The sequence below is a fragment of the Heterodontus francisci genome, chromosome 38 (genome assembly GCF_036365525.1).
Source record: "Heterodontus francisci isolate sHetFra1 chromosome 38, sHetFra1.hap1, whole genome shotgun sequence".
Classification (NCBI taxonomy): domain Eukaryota; kingdom Metazoa; phylum Chordata; class Chondrichthyes; order Heterodontiformes; family Heterodontidae; genus Heterodontus; species Heterodontus francisci.
The window spans coordinates 15,155,472-15,170,653 of NC_090408.1; the positions used below are offsets into that span (position 1 = coordinate 15,155,472).

The window sequence follows — 15,182 nt, forward strand, 5'->3', positions numbered from 1 at the left end:
AATATTCAAACATTACGTTTCAACAAGCTGTAACAGAAAATACTGTAAATTCAGAAAGTAGCTTACAATTCTGTGTATTGTATTGGACAGCAGTGCCAAGGCACAACCTAGAGGCCAAATTTAGCCTGTAAGCTTCTCGCCAAAATCCCAGTTTTGTTTCTTGTGCACAAAGACCTAACTGGTTTAAATTTTCTGCGCCCAAGGATTAAAAAACATACACTTAATCGATGCAGCGGCAGCTTTTTGCTGCGATCAGGAATACAGGTTATGAATTGTAAATACTTAGTCCTAGTGCTGTATCAGAAATCCTTTTTTTTAAAAAAATAATTCTCTTTTGCTATTATCAGGAGTAAAGAAACAATAAAGCAAGCCATTGATCTACATGAGTCAGCACCTTCAGACGACGGCAGAAAACAATGAAATTTGGTGGGAAGGTAAGATGGTATGTACCAATTAGTAAATCAACAGTTGCTGCATGCAACTGCATTTTTGGTGCAGTTAAAAAAAGGCAACAAACCCGAGATAGATCTTTACCTCATAGGAAATGTTCTTTAATTTGACAAATTTCCCTTCGTTGTCAACTTCGCCGAAAATAATTTTTCCTGGAGAAAGCACTCGAGTAATATTTGACCTGGCATGCTCAGGTGTTGGCAATTTCCGTTTTTTTCCACTGCTCCGTGAAGTTGGACTGGGAGTCAAATCAAGTCTGTAATATTGGACAATGTTGAAAATGTTAATATCTTAATCTACATGCAGGCTGAGCAATTTCACTTTCTACAGGTTTAAGCTTTCCACGGTGCATTGACAGGCCAAAGCTCACTAAGAAATAAACCACATTACAGTGGATAAGTCCCCAGGGCCTGATGGGATCTACCTCAGAATACTGAGGGAGGTAAGGGAGGAAATTGCTGGGGCCTTGACAGAAATCTTTGTATCCTCATTGGCTAATCTCCAGTCCTCTGGGACCTCACCTGTAGTCAATGTTGTTCCTTTGTTTAAGAAGGGTAGCAAGGATAATCCACGAAATTACAGGCCAGTGACACTTACGTCAGTGGTAGGGAAATTATTGGAGAGGATTCTTCGGGACAGGATTTACTCCCATTTGGAAATAAATGGACTTATTCGCGAGAGGCAGCATGGTTTTGTGAAGGGGAGGTCGTGTCTCACTAACTTGATCAAGTTTTTTGAGGAAGTGACTAAGATGATTAATGAAGGAAGGGCAGTGGATGTTGTCGACATGGACTTCAGTAAAGTCTCTGACAAAGTCCCTCATGGCAGTCTGGTAAAAAAGGTGAAGTCACACAGGATCAGAGGTAAGCTGGCAAGATGGATACAGAACTGGCTCGGTCATGGAAGACAGAGGGTTGCAGTGTAAGGGTGCTTTTCTGAATGGAGGGATGTGACGAATGGTGTTCCGCAGGGATCAGTGCTGGGACCTTTGCTGTTTGTAGTATATATAAATGATTTGGAGGAAAACGTAGCTGGTCTGATTAGTAAGTTTGCGGACAACACACAGGTTGGTGGAGATGAGGATTGTCAGAGGATACAGCAGGATATAGATCGGTTGGAGACTTGGGCGGAGAAATGGCAGATGGAGTTTAGTCTGGACAAATGTGAGGTAATGCATTTTGGAAGGTCTAATACAAGTGGGAAGTATACAGTAAATGGCAAAACCCTTAGGAGTGTTGACAGGCAGAGAGATCTGGACGTACAGGTCCACAGGTCACTGAAAGTGGCAATGCAGGTGGATAAGGTAGTCAAGAAGGCATACGGCATGCTTGCCTTCATCGGTCGGGGCATTGAGTATAAAAATTGGCAAGGCATGCAGCAGCTGTACAGAACCTTAGTTAGGCAACACTTGGAATATTGCATACAATTCTGGTCGTCACACTACCAGAAGGATGTGGAGGCTTTGGAGAGGGTACAGAAGAGGTTTACCAGGATGTTGCCTGATCTGGAGGGTATTAGCTATGAGGAGAGGTTGGATAAACTCGGATTGTTTTCACTGGAACGACGGAGGTGGAGGGACGACCGGATAGCGGTTTACAAAGTTATGAGTGGCATGGATAGAGTGGATAGTCAAAACCTTTGTCCCAGGGTGGAAGAGTCAGTTACTAAGGGACATAGGTTTAAGGTGCAAGGGGCAAAGTTTAGAGGGGATGTGCGAGGCAAGTTTTTTTTTTTAAACAGAGGGTTGTGAGTGCCTGGAACTTGCTGCTAGGGGAGGTGGTGGAAGCAGGTACGATAGCGATGCTTAAGAGGCATCTTGACAAATACATGAATAGGATGGGAATAGAGGGATACGGACCCCGAAAATGCAGAAAGTTTTAGTTTGGACAGACATCAGGCTTGGAGGGCCGAATGGCCTGTTCCTGTGCTGCACTGATCTTTGTTCTTTGTACAGCGTGAATAATCTTCCTTGCACTTGGCACACAGTAAGAATTTGTACACTCATTATTGAATACCAGAGCAATTATTACACTTTTCAGTTCTTGTTCTAACAAAAATTTTGGTACAGGCTCGGGCTATTTGACCATGCTAACTCTCCCACTGGAGTTACGTACTCACTTCCCACAGATCCTTTAATATTTTCAACTTTTTTCTTATTCCCTTTTATATATTCTCGTTGACTCAGCTTCAAAAGCCACTTGTGGTAAATCATTCTATATCTTGATTACTCTTGGCACAGAAAATATTATTCCTACTTTCTCCTTTATGCTTTTGGTACCAATTCAAAATTAAGGATTGATTTACTGATTAGTGGAATTACATGCTTGTTGAGTCTTTGTCATTCTTTGATGAAAGCAGTCTTCCTTAACTGTAGGAATCTGGCCATCCTTGCGTAATCTGAAGAAAGGTCTTCTATGCCTCTGCAACAATACAAAGATTACCCCTTCAACTGACATTCCCTCTCGCTTCTGTTATACGCAAAGGCTCGGGATTGTCTAACAACTCAGTTCTTCTTCATTGAAATAGCAGTATGAGTGAAGGGATAGTTGAGAGGAATCATGGTGAAGGAGGTCATTACTTGAAGATGGAAGATCCTATAAAAAAGGTACGTAATCCCACTTTCATTGTCATTATAAATGCAGGTCTTTCATTCTTATAGGAATCCCTCACATATTTATAGGAACCACACCAAAATACCAGATTTGTAGTAGTATGGGATGAGCAGAAATTTCCTTCAACTAAACATTGGGAAGACAGATGCTATTGTCTTCAGTCCCCATCACAATCTCCATTCTACTCCCTGGCAACTATATGAGGCTGAATCAAACTATGCATAACTTTGGTGTTATATCTAAACCAGAGATGAGCTTCCTACCACATTCACGCCATCACTAGGACCATCAAATTCCACCACCATAACGTTGCCCAACTCTGACCTTGCCTCAGCTTAGCTGCTGCTGAACTTCAACCATGCCTTTGGCACCTCTAGACTTGATTTTTCCAATACACGCCTGGCCTGAGTCCCTACTTCTACCCTCCGCAAACTTGAGTCATTCAAATGCTGCAGTTCAAGTCTTAACCCACACCATCCCGCTCATCCATCTCCCCTGTGCTTGATGACCTACATTGGCTCCTGATTAAGCAACACCTTGATTTTAAAATTCTCATCCTTGTCTTCAAATCCCTCCATGGCCTTATCCCCATCTCTGATCTCCCTCAGACTTATAGCCAACACTTGACCCCACAACACCCTCCAGGATCACTGCGCTCTGCCAATTCTGGCCTCTTGAGCAGTCCTGATTTTAATCACTCCATTATTGGTGGCCTCAGCAGCCAAGGTCCTAAGCTCAGGAATTCCTTCCCTAAATCTCTCTACTTCTCTTTTCCTCTTTAAGCCACCCCTTAAAACCTACCTCTTTGACCAAGCTTTTGGTCATCTGGCCTAATATCGCCTCCTTATGTGGCTCAGTGTCTAATTTTGTTTGATAATGCTTGTAAAGCACCTCGGGATGTTTTAGTATGTTAAAGGCATTATATAAATACAGCTCTAGTTAGGATGCTCCAATCCCTGTTGCCAAAACAGATCTGCAAAAATCACTGTCCTGAGCATTAGCTAAATTTGGAGAAATTGCGGTAGTACGCTGTGCAATTGCTTTATAAGACACAGTCAGTCAATGGAAAGTGGATTTGAGAGAAGCCAAAAAAAGTACCTGTGGAATGGTAAGAATAGTTTCAAACTGGGTCTCTGGGATATTTACCAGTGAAATGTTACAATGCAATATTTATCCCATGAGCTATTTCATCATCAAATCATTTGAGGTCTTTTTACCATATGAAGTAATTAACCAATGAGCCTACCTATAATCATGGGCCTATAAAAACCAAAGCTACTTTCTAGCTAAGAAACTTCAATTTACATTTGCAAGCAGTTTTAAACAACTTAGAAAGGGACTACATTCAGTTATCAATCAGGACTTAAAGGAGTTCTATTGAATGCAACTTTCATATAGCCCACATAAAGCCAAACCACAAAAGGAGGAGAACCTCCTGGACCTGATGCCAATGGTCCTGGAAAGGCAGTCTTGCCAGTCAAATGCATAAGAATGAACTGGGTTCTCAATGCAGCTCAAAAAATCACTGCCAATATTCTGGAATATGATGTCCACTGCAGGGAGAATAAACTCGTCAAACATCATTGAGCAAACTTCTGACACTTAACATAATAAATTCAGATAGCTGAAGTTTTCCTGGAATGAAACAGGATTTCAAGCATTGACGAGGGAAGATGTTACTGGACTAGAAATCCAGAGGCTCCGACTAATATTCTGGGGACACGAATTCAAATCCCACCATGGCAGCTGCTGGAATTTAAAATCAATTAATTAATAAATCTGGAACTAAAAGCTAGTCACTGTAATGGTGACCAAAAATGACCAGATTGTTGTAAAAACCCACCTGGTTCACTCATGTCCTTTAGGGAAAGGAATGTCATCCTTATCCTGTCTGACCTACCTGTGACTCTTGAAATGCCTCTGAAATGGTATACCAAACCATTCAGTTGTACAAAACTTTTATAGAAAAATCAACAAAGAATAAAAGCAGATGGAACACTCAGCATTAAGATAGGAACCAGAAAACACAGCAGCTCACCCTGCTCAGTCAACTATGCAAAGTTCTGGGGATTTGTGCCAAAATTGGGAGAGCTAGCTCACAGACTAGGCAAGCAACTGCCTGACATAGTCATACTCACCAAATCATACCTTACAGCCAATGTCCCAGACACCTCCTTCACCAACCCAGGGTATGTCCTGTCCCACCAGCAGGTCAGATCCACCGGAGGTGGTGGCACCATGGTGCACAATCGGGAGGGAGTTGCCTTGGGAGTCCTCAATATGGAGTCCAGACCCCACGAAGTCTCATGGCATCAGGCCAAACACAGGCAAGGAATCCTACTGCTGATAACCACCTACCACCCTCCCCTCGGCTGAGGAATCAGTGCTTCTCCATGTTGACCACCACTTGGGTACCATTTTTGGTAACAAGGATGCAGAATGTACTCTGGGTGGGGGACTTCAATGCAGCCGTTCAAGAAGGGAGCTCATCACCACTTTCTCAAGGGCAATTTGGGATGGGCAATAAATGCTGGCTTTGTCAGCAACACCCACACCCCATGAAAAGGATTTTTTTTTTAAATCTAGAATTTGACCCTAAAATATCACTGAACAAAATAATTTTAGCTCTGCAGGCAGAATCTACACCCTTTACCCCCATAGTAACAGCTGATGACACTGCTCTATTCAATATTCTATAATGGTTATGTATCTGTGGCTATATTTGCTTTGTACAAAGAATCAAATGTACCTGACAAAGAAAAATCTGAAGTGCAAGTGGTTATCAGCATAGCACTTTAAATTACCAATCAGCTCTTCATTGGATTTAAATCATTTATTGTGAGGCTACCGTGTTTCAAGTTAAAAAATACTAATATTTCTAAGAGAATTTGGGATAGTGGTTAAGATAAATTGATGGAAGCTGGCTGCTGGCCAAATGATCCTGGAATCTGATACTCCACATCAGGACTCAGACAGGATAGGGAATGGAGTGACTAGGAAAACAGCATCACAGAATTACCACTATATATCCAAGACTATTTTTACAGACTGCTGATATTTTTGGGTGGGGTGGGGCAAGGGTGAGAAAGGGAGTAGGAAATAAATGGTCACGGAAGACGGAGTAGTGATGCACGAGGACTAGCACAGATTTATTTTAAAAATTAATTCTCGGACATGGCATCTGTGGCGAGGTCGGCATATATTGCCCATCTCTAGTTGCCACCAGCTAGATGGCGGTGGACTACCTTCTTCAACCAATGCCGTCCATGTGGTGAAGTTACTCCTGCAATACTAACTATCCAGGAAGTTCCATGAGTTTGACCAAATTAGGATGGTGTGTAACTTGGCGGGGAACCTGAAGGTGATAGTGATCTAATGTACCTGCTGCCCTTGTGCTTCTAGGCAGTGGAGGTCACTGATTTGTGAGGCCTCGTTGAGGAAGCCATAGCGTGTTGAAGTGCATCTGCAGACAGCACAGGACACACTGCAGCCATGGTACACCAATGGCGGAAGGCGTGATGGTTAAGCCAGTGAATGGGGCAGCAAGCAAGTGGGCTGCTTTGTTCTGGATCGAATGTCAAGTTTCTTGAAGGTTGTTGGAACCGTAACTGCCCAGGCAAGTGGAGAGGATTCCATCACACTCCTGACTTGTAGGTAGTAGAGGGCTTGGGGAGTCAGGAGTGGAGCAACTGGCTACAGAGTTCTTTTCGATACAGATGCAGATCAGGAGAGAGTAAGTGCATAAATTAAAATAAGAAGACAGTGTGCTTTGTGGAGAATTATAGAATGTAGTCTCATGCTGTGACTGTAGAAGGAGCAAGGCTCAACAGTAACATGGAAATAAGTATCTTCTTCAATTAGTTTGAACTGATTAATTTTGTTTCGGATAGATCATTAAGCAATGAAACTTTGCCGAAAACAAATAAACAAGGAACTCACCTTTGTTCCTCTCCATCCAGCATTTTGCTGTAAGCGTTTATCTCCATGTCCAATGCCAGTTTCCCCTCAAGTTGTTCATTATACTTCTCCTGCAGTGCCAACATTTCCTCGTGAATTTCATCATTTTCTTTCTCCTTGTCTGCCATCTGCTTTTGGTTAGCTGTCTTCTCACGATCTAACATCATCTCCAAATCCTGAACTTTAGTTTGCAAATCAGAACTCTGAGAAAATTAGAATAAAAAGGGAATTATAAGAAAAAGACAATAACAAAGAAAATCAGTTTGCTACAATGAGAAACCTCCTCCCAAAACAAAGCTTCCATCCTGCTGGGATATTTAGATAGTAAGTGGGAAGATCCAACGCAAGAAGCGATAGACAGAAAGGCTCATGACTTGACAGGGGACAACAGCAAGATCTTAGGCTATTGTCACTGACATCTCAACGACAAACAAATTATGATTCCATGTTTACTTGTGGGAAGGGGGCAAGGTTCATTTCTCTGGACTTAAACAGTATTTGATAGGTGTAAAGTTTCTACTTAGTCACATGTCCACTTATATTCTATGGGTCTTAAAAAAGCCTTCCTTACTATGCAACATTGTACACACTTTAGTTACAGAATTAAGAGATGTTCTTCTTTACAGATACTCAGTTTGGTGGATTTCAGTGTACTGCTGTTTAGAGCCTGATTAACCTCAGGTAATTCGGGAAATCTTTGGCCTCCTTATCTCGAGAGACAATGGGTAAGCGACTGGAGGTGGTCAGTGGTGTGTGGAGCAGCGCCTGGAGTGGCTATAAAGGCCAATTCTAGCGTGACAGGCTCTTCCACAGGTGCTGCAGAAAAATTTGTTTGTCGGGGATGTGACACAGTTGGCTCTCCCCTTGCGCTTTTGTCTTTTTTCCTGCCAACTGCTAAGTCTCTTCGACTCGCCACACTTTAGCCCCGCCTTTATGGCTGCCCGCCAGCTCGGGCGAACGCTGGAATCTTGAGATAATGCATCAGTGTTGGGGTAATGAACAAATTCTATCAGTGTGAAAGAATCCCACAATGCTTGTGATACTTGGAGTTATATTTTTGAATGAGAAAAACTGCCTCTATTATATACATACAGTCGTTAAGTTTAATTATAATACAGATGATTTAAAACCAATCATATATTAACCCAACCCCGATAACTGGAAATTAGATGCAATTTGAGTGTTCCACCAACACCAAGTTAGAGACAAATTAATGCAGGATATGACCTGAACCAGGCCTTAAATCCCAGCATCATCAGAAAGAGTGGGTGTAAAGAGGAGGTTGTCCTTTGGCGATTCTATTGTTACTGTTGGTTATTTATTATTCACTGGCTGCTGCTCCTTACCGAATGAATTGAGGAAATTCACAATCTTTTTAATGCTGCTGGTGATAACCTCAATGTCCACCCTGTTGGCCCAGTCCCTGCACAGGATCATTCTGCTCCACCATGTCTTAAGCATGACGATACACCCGACCCAAGCAGTAATCTTGCATTACCTGTCCAAAGTATCCAAAGATCGATCGACAAGATTGGCTAGATCGAAGTCACAATTGTGAGTTACACAAAGATTAGTGGCCAGGCAGGCAGGCAGCACATTGAGACAATGGATGAAACAAGCATTTCCACTTGTTAGTTTTAGTGGCCTCCTTGAAACCTTCTCATGGACCCCTAGGTAGCCTCGGCCCCCAGTTGAGAACCCCTGTACTGGATTATCCAACTTCTTATGATACATTTTTTTAAAAAAAGAACTCTAATATAGTAATATCTGGCAGGCAATGCTAATTAATATCCAAAGAGAATTAGAACTTCTGCTGATAGTAATCCGAAGGATTGGTAACTAGATGACACAGCTTTATGACAACTGGCAAAAGGATCAAGGGCAAGTGAGGAAATAAAATCTATGCAGTGAATTATGATCTAGAACGCAGTGCCTGAAAGGGTGGCGGAACTAGACTCACTATCAAAAAGGAATTGAACAGATACTTGGAAAAAAGAGAAATTTTTATGGGGAAGGAGCAGGGGTGTGAGACTAGCTCTGCGAAGAGTCAGCATAGACACAATGGATCGAATGGCCTTCTTTTCTGATGTATGATTCTACAGTCACCATTTTTATGTAAAACATTTTTCCCAAGTTTATAACTTTGAATACATTCTAGAGAATAAATTGAGGTTTTACCTGATTACGGCTTTCCTGAAGTTGAGATGTTAGAGTGTTGATCTTCATTTTTGCTGTCTCCACTTCTTCCTTTGCAGCACTAGCCAAATCGTTGCTCTTTGCAGCAGCCAGCTGGGCACTTTCAAGCTGTAGTACATGGAGAAAGAGAAGTAACCAGCACATTCTAAACAGGTCAAGGCCCTCAAGGTAGATGAGCTCATGATTTTTTTTTGCTGAAGTAAACTACTAATTTTCAAATTCGAAACACTTTCCAGCAGTTCTGTTCCTGGATTTATGTAGACTCCTACAAAGACCATGGAATAAAAGATTTATTTTTTCAGGGAATGAAAGTGAATTGCTGGTTGTGAATTGTGTACAATTATAAAAGTTGTCAATTTAAAAAGTGACAAAGGTCTGACAACACACAATAGTGACAACACTTCAAAAGTAGGTTATTGGCTGGTGAGTGTTTAGAGGCATGCTGAGGTCACGAAAGGCACGTTTTTCTTACCTAGTGGAACCACTGCTTTAGCTGTATAAGCTGTGGCTCAGTTGGTAGCAACTAAAACAAATTATCTGATCATTCACTCATTACTATTTTGTGGGACCTCGTGTGCAAATTAGCTGCCACAATTTCTACGTTACAACTGTGATTATACTACAAAGGCCTGTCATCAGCCAGAAAGCACAATTTGTGAAAGGTGCCAGATAGATGCAAATTCTTTCTACCTTGTCCAATGCCAATTTTAGCAGAAAGAAAGAAAGACTTGCATTTATAGAGCACTTTTCACAACCACTGGATGTCTCAAAACACTTTATAGTCAATGAAGAATTTTTGAAGTGTTTTCACCATTGAAATGTAGGAGATGTGGCAGCCAAATTGCACACAGCAAACTTCCACAAACAGAAATGCAACAATCACTAGATAATCTATGTGCATGTTGTTGATTGAGGGATAATATTGGACAGAACACCGGTGAAAACCCCCTGCTCCTTGAAATAGTGCCATGGGATCTTTTACGTCCACTGAGGGCCGACATTGCCTCGGTTTAATGTCTCATCTGAAAAATGGCACCTCTGACAGTGCAGCACTCCCTCAGTCCTGCACCGGAGTGTCAGCCTTAACTTTTGTGCTCAAGTCCTGGAGTGGGACTTCAACCCAGAACATTGTGATGCAGAGGCGAGAATGCTACCAACCTCCCTTTGCTCCATATCCTTTCCCAACAAAAAACTATTTACCTCAGCTTTGAATTTTTCAAATTATCTAGTTTCAGCTTTTTGTGGGAGTGTTCGATTTCCACTACCCTTTGTGTTAAGAAGTGCTTCCTTGTATCATCCCTGAATAGGCCATCTCTAAATATTAGGTTGTGCTCCCTTATTCGCAATCTCCCCACTAACGAAAATAGTTTCTCTTTATCCCTGCAAATCTTTTAATCAGCTTAAAGACCTCAATCTTCTATACATAAGAGACTACAAGCCACCTTCCTTCGTATATCTAATCCGTAGAGTCCAGATATCATTCTGGTGAATTTGCACTGCATCCTCTTCAAGGCCAATACAATCTTCCTGCGGTGTGGTGCCCAGAACTGATCACTGTACTCCAGATGTGGTCTAAGCAGAATTTTACACAATAATAGCATAACCTCCACCCCTTTGTATATCAACCCCCTTGAGATAAGAACAAACACTCCATTAGCCTTTTGATTATTGCTCAGAATAATATACACCGAGCACTGGTTCCACATTCATATGGTCTAAACTGTAAGCACGCTGTTTGCTGTTACTTGAATCTCCATTGTATTATCCATTTTCTTTTCCTATAGCTATCACACAAACTGATTAGTCAGTTGTATGTACATATGTAGAGTTTCAAATACAAACATACGAATTAGGAGTAGGAGTAGGCCACCTGGACTTTTGAGCCTGCTCTGCCATTCAATAAGTTCATGGCTGAACTGATTGATCCACATTTCCAACTACCCCCGATAACCTTCCACCCCCTTATCAAGAATCTATCTACCTCTGCCTTAAAAATATTCAAAGACTCTGCATCCACCACCTTTTGAGGAAGAGAATTCCAAAGACTCATGAACCTCAGAGAAACAAATTCTCCTCATCTCGGTCTTAAACGGGCAATCCCTTTATTTTTTTTGAACAGTGATCCCTAGTTTCTAGATTCTCCCACAAGAGGAAACATCCTTCCCACATCCACCCTGTCAAGACCTCTCAGGATCTTATATGTTTCAATCAAGTCGCCTCTTCCTCTTCTAAATTCCAGTGAATACAAGCCTAGCCTGTCCAATCTTTTCTCTTAAGACAACTCGCCAATTCCAGGTATTAGTCCAGTAAACCTTCTCTGTACTGCCTCCAATGCATTTACATCCTTCCTTAAATAAGGAGACCAGCACTGTGCACAGTACTCCAGATGTGGTCTCACCAATGCCCTGTTTAGCTGAAGCATAACCTCCCTACTTTTATATTCAATTCTCCTCACAATAAACGATAACATTCTATTAGCTTTCTTAATTACGTGCTGTACCTGCATACAAACTTTTGCAATTCATACACTAGGACACCCTCTGCATCTCAGAGCTCTGCAAATCTCACACTATTTAGATAATATGCTTCTTTTTTATTCTTCCTGCCAAAGTAGATAATTTCACACTTTCCAACATTATACTCCATTTGCCAGGTATTTGACCACTCCCTTAACCGATTTATATCCCTTTGTAGCCTCCTTACATCCTCTTCACAAGTTACTTTCCTACCTATCTTTGTGTCATCTGCTAAATTTAGCAAACATACCTTCGGTCCCTTCATCTAAGTCATTTATATCGTCATGTAGTTTTTTTTCGGAATACGCAGTTTGTCTTTAAGGTTTGCAAGGGATCAGTATTGCTTTAAGAGCCGGCAAGCCTCCGGTGTTGTAGAAAGATGCATTTTCGTTCCCTTAGTAAACAGCCATTTGGAGACTGCGATTCAATGGGTGCATTCTCAATACCATGGAAACAGCCAATGGGAGTGAGCCTGATGCAATACATTTGTTTCAATTCAGTTTGAACTGGCTTTTAGTGAGACAGTTTGTCCGAACAGAACACATTGACACAGACAGAAGACACAGCTGTGCTGTCAGAGCCTGGAAAAAGAGCTCTCAACCATTTAAACTGAAGGAATAGGAATTTAGTCTGTTTAATAATTATCCCTCAAAATTCAAAAGAAAAAGTCAAGCCAAAACAGAGATCACTGGTAATTTAAATTGAAGAAAGGGAGATTAGACTGTGACAATCTTTTATCCCCCAAAGACGCTAAAGTCAGATTGATTCTGTTGAAAGTGTTTGTAAGCCGTTAATTGTTGAAATTCACTGGACTTCAAACAACATTCTGCGAGGACTTCAAACAACATTGGACTGTAAGTTTGCAAGGACTTTAATTTTTCTATTTTTAAATGTTCAGAATTAAGAATTTAGCTATTTTAATTAAAGAGTTAATTTGTTGATTTAAAGGCACCTGGTTTTGGGTAGCCTCATTTGGGTGTTAATAGATGGTACAATTTGGTGGGTCTTTCTTTAATTTGGAAAGTTTTAAAATGATATGTTAGCCGATCTGTGGAACGACAGGATTGAATTAACAGTGCGTTGGTCCCACCGCAATCAGAATCGTATATTTTGATTGGGGCCTTTGACAGGAGTGGTCTGTCATAACAATATAAATTGTAAAAAGTGGAGGCCCCAGCACAGACCCCTGTGGCACACCACTCGTTATATCTTGCCAACCACAAAATGACCCACTTATGCCTACTGTCTGTTTCCTGTTAGCTAGGCAATCTTCTATCCATGTCAATATGTTACCCCCTACACCGTGAGCTCTGATTTTCTGCAATAACCTTTGACGTGACACCTTATCAAATGCCTTCTGGAAATCTAAGTACATTACATCCACCGGTTCCCCTTTATCCACAGCACATGTAACTCCCTCAAAAGAACTCCAATAAATATGTTAAACAGGATTTCCTTTTCACAAAACCATGTTGACTCTGCCGGATTACCTTTAATTTTTCTAAATGCCCTGCTAGAACATCTTTAATGACAGCATCTAACATTTTCCCTCTGACAGATGTTAAGCTAACCGGCCTGTGGTTTCCTGCTTTCTGTCTCCCTCCCTTTTTAAATAAAGGAGTTACATTCGCTACTTTCCAATCTAACGGAATACTGTGTCCCTTTATTGACAAATGTAGTGAGCAAACCTGACTAAGCTAAAGCGTCTGTTCCCATGCTTGTTTGCTGAATGACCGGCTCCCACCCTCACTCAAAATATGTCATACTCAAGTAGACCAAATGAGCCAAGTGTTTATCCATCTATCGAATGTAGCACATGACATGTAGACAAGTTTCTCAGGACAGCAAGGCGGAATTCTTTGTACTAATGGTCGGAGTTAAAAGTTTTAACCGTCAACATGGCAGAGAAAAGAACAAGTTACATGGCAGCTTTCAAACTTAAGGTGACAGAAGTTGCTGAAAACCATGGTAACAGAGCTATAGCTGCAGAGGAGCTGTGTAAACTACTTGAGGAGAGTGATTCAGACACAGCTCCTGTACACGTAAATGAATTTTTAAAAAATCTCAAGACTTAGCTTCTTGAAAATTAAGTTTATAAATGCCAAAAATTAATAAAAGCAAGAGACAATTCTCATTTGTGCCTTAGAAACAAGAAGAATTTAGAAGAAATACCATGGAATTGCAACATTTCTAGTAGGTATGTGTAATAAGTCAATGCATCTGGAAAGGATGCTTTTGACCAGCTGCAAAAAGGAAAACCCATTTTGATTTGTTACCAAGTATAATGCGTACCCCAACTTTTAGGTAAATGTTTTAGGGAAACATTTATATTATATGTGGAAAGTCATGGTAGCATTCACTGCAGGCAATTTCCTCAGCAGATTCTCTTTGTCGCAAGATTAGGAGAAATCCCATTTTCATGGTGTTTCCAGCAAAATGAGAGTGATCATTCAGAAGAATCCTTGAGGGAATTCCAGGCACATATCTTTAATCCCAAGGAAACTGGCCAATGTAAACATTTAGGTGTGGCATGAATTATGAACCCACTGTAAATGAGCTAAGTTAAGGAATTTATTTTATTGAATAGCTGGTTTGTCTCCCACACTGCAGAAGAGTATCACTATGTTGGTGAATTTGATTCAAAATTGCACCACAGTAATGGTGCATCGACAGTGTGTGCTATTATTATGGAGCAGGATCTGACTTGGATCTGTATAGGACATCGGCTTTGCCACTTCCAACTTGCCACGGTCCTCACTACGGCACGTTCAAATGAGTACGTCATCAAATTTTGGTGTAATTTACTACTGGAGGATCGGTGAGCTCCGTGGTCGAATGTATGGCACGCGTCAACAATATTGTCATTGCACTGAATTCAAGGTCAATGAATCAAAGAGATTGTAAAAAGGACTTGGAACAACCTCTCAATCATCACAAACAATTCCAAAAGTCAGGACAAATCAGAACTTCATCAATCGTGCTCACAAGGCCAGATAAGATAATTACAAAGCCCTGAGAATATAAATGTAGCAGTTGACTGCTTGGCAATCAATGTTATTTCAATCACATGGGTGGACTTAGCATCTATTGCTTTTATTGCAAAGGAAAAGGAATAGATCAGCGTTTAATGACACATGCACTCACAATCAATCACCATTATTTTCCCTTGGCTGGGTGGGAGCTGACTACAAGCGATCAATATCAGTACATGTTACACATTTGGAATCCGTCTTGGATATTCTCCCAGGTCCTGCGTCATCTGTCACTCCTGTAAGTGCACCAATTCCCTCAGCATCAGGAGTTGATTTTGCTGCCCAATATTTTGATCAGTGGCTCTCAAACATTTTTGGGTAAAGGAAACTTTCAAATGCATTCGTAATCATGAACACCCTCATCTAAATTAAAATAATCATAATATGAAAGAGCTGCATGTGAAGTGTGTTTTAATAAT

The 15,182-nt window shown here is 41.1% G+C and overlaps 1 protein-coding gene across 1 annotated transcript in view; it reads right to left on the reverse strand.

Annotated features, from left to right (window-relative positions):
• The window catches only part of LOC137352312 (lamin-B3-like), a 58,741-nt gene that overhangs the window by 18,798 nt on the left and 24,761 nt on the right, over positions 1-15,182 (reverse strand). Inside the window, exons 5-7 of the mRNA XM_068017597.1 lie at positions 9,198-9,323; positions 7,002-7,222; positions 535-706 (exon numbers count right to left, since the gene is read on the reverse strand). Coding sequence (XP_067873698.1) covers positions 535-706; positions 7,002-7,222; positions 9,198-9,323 — 519 coding nt within the window. The remainder of the gene's footprint in view (positions 1-534; positions 707-7,001; positions 7,223-9,197; positions 9,324-15,182) is intronic.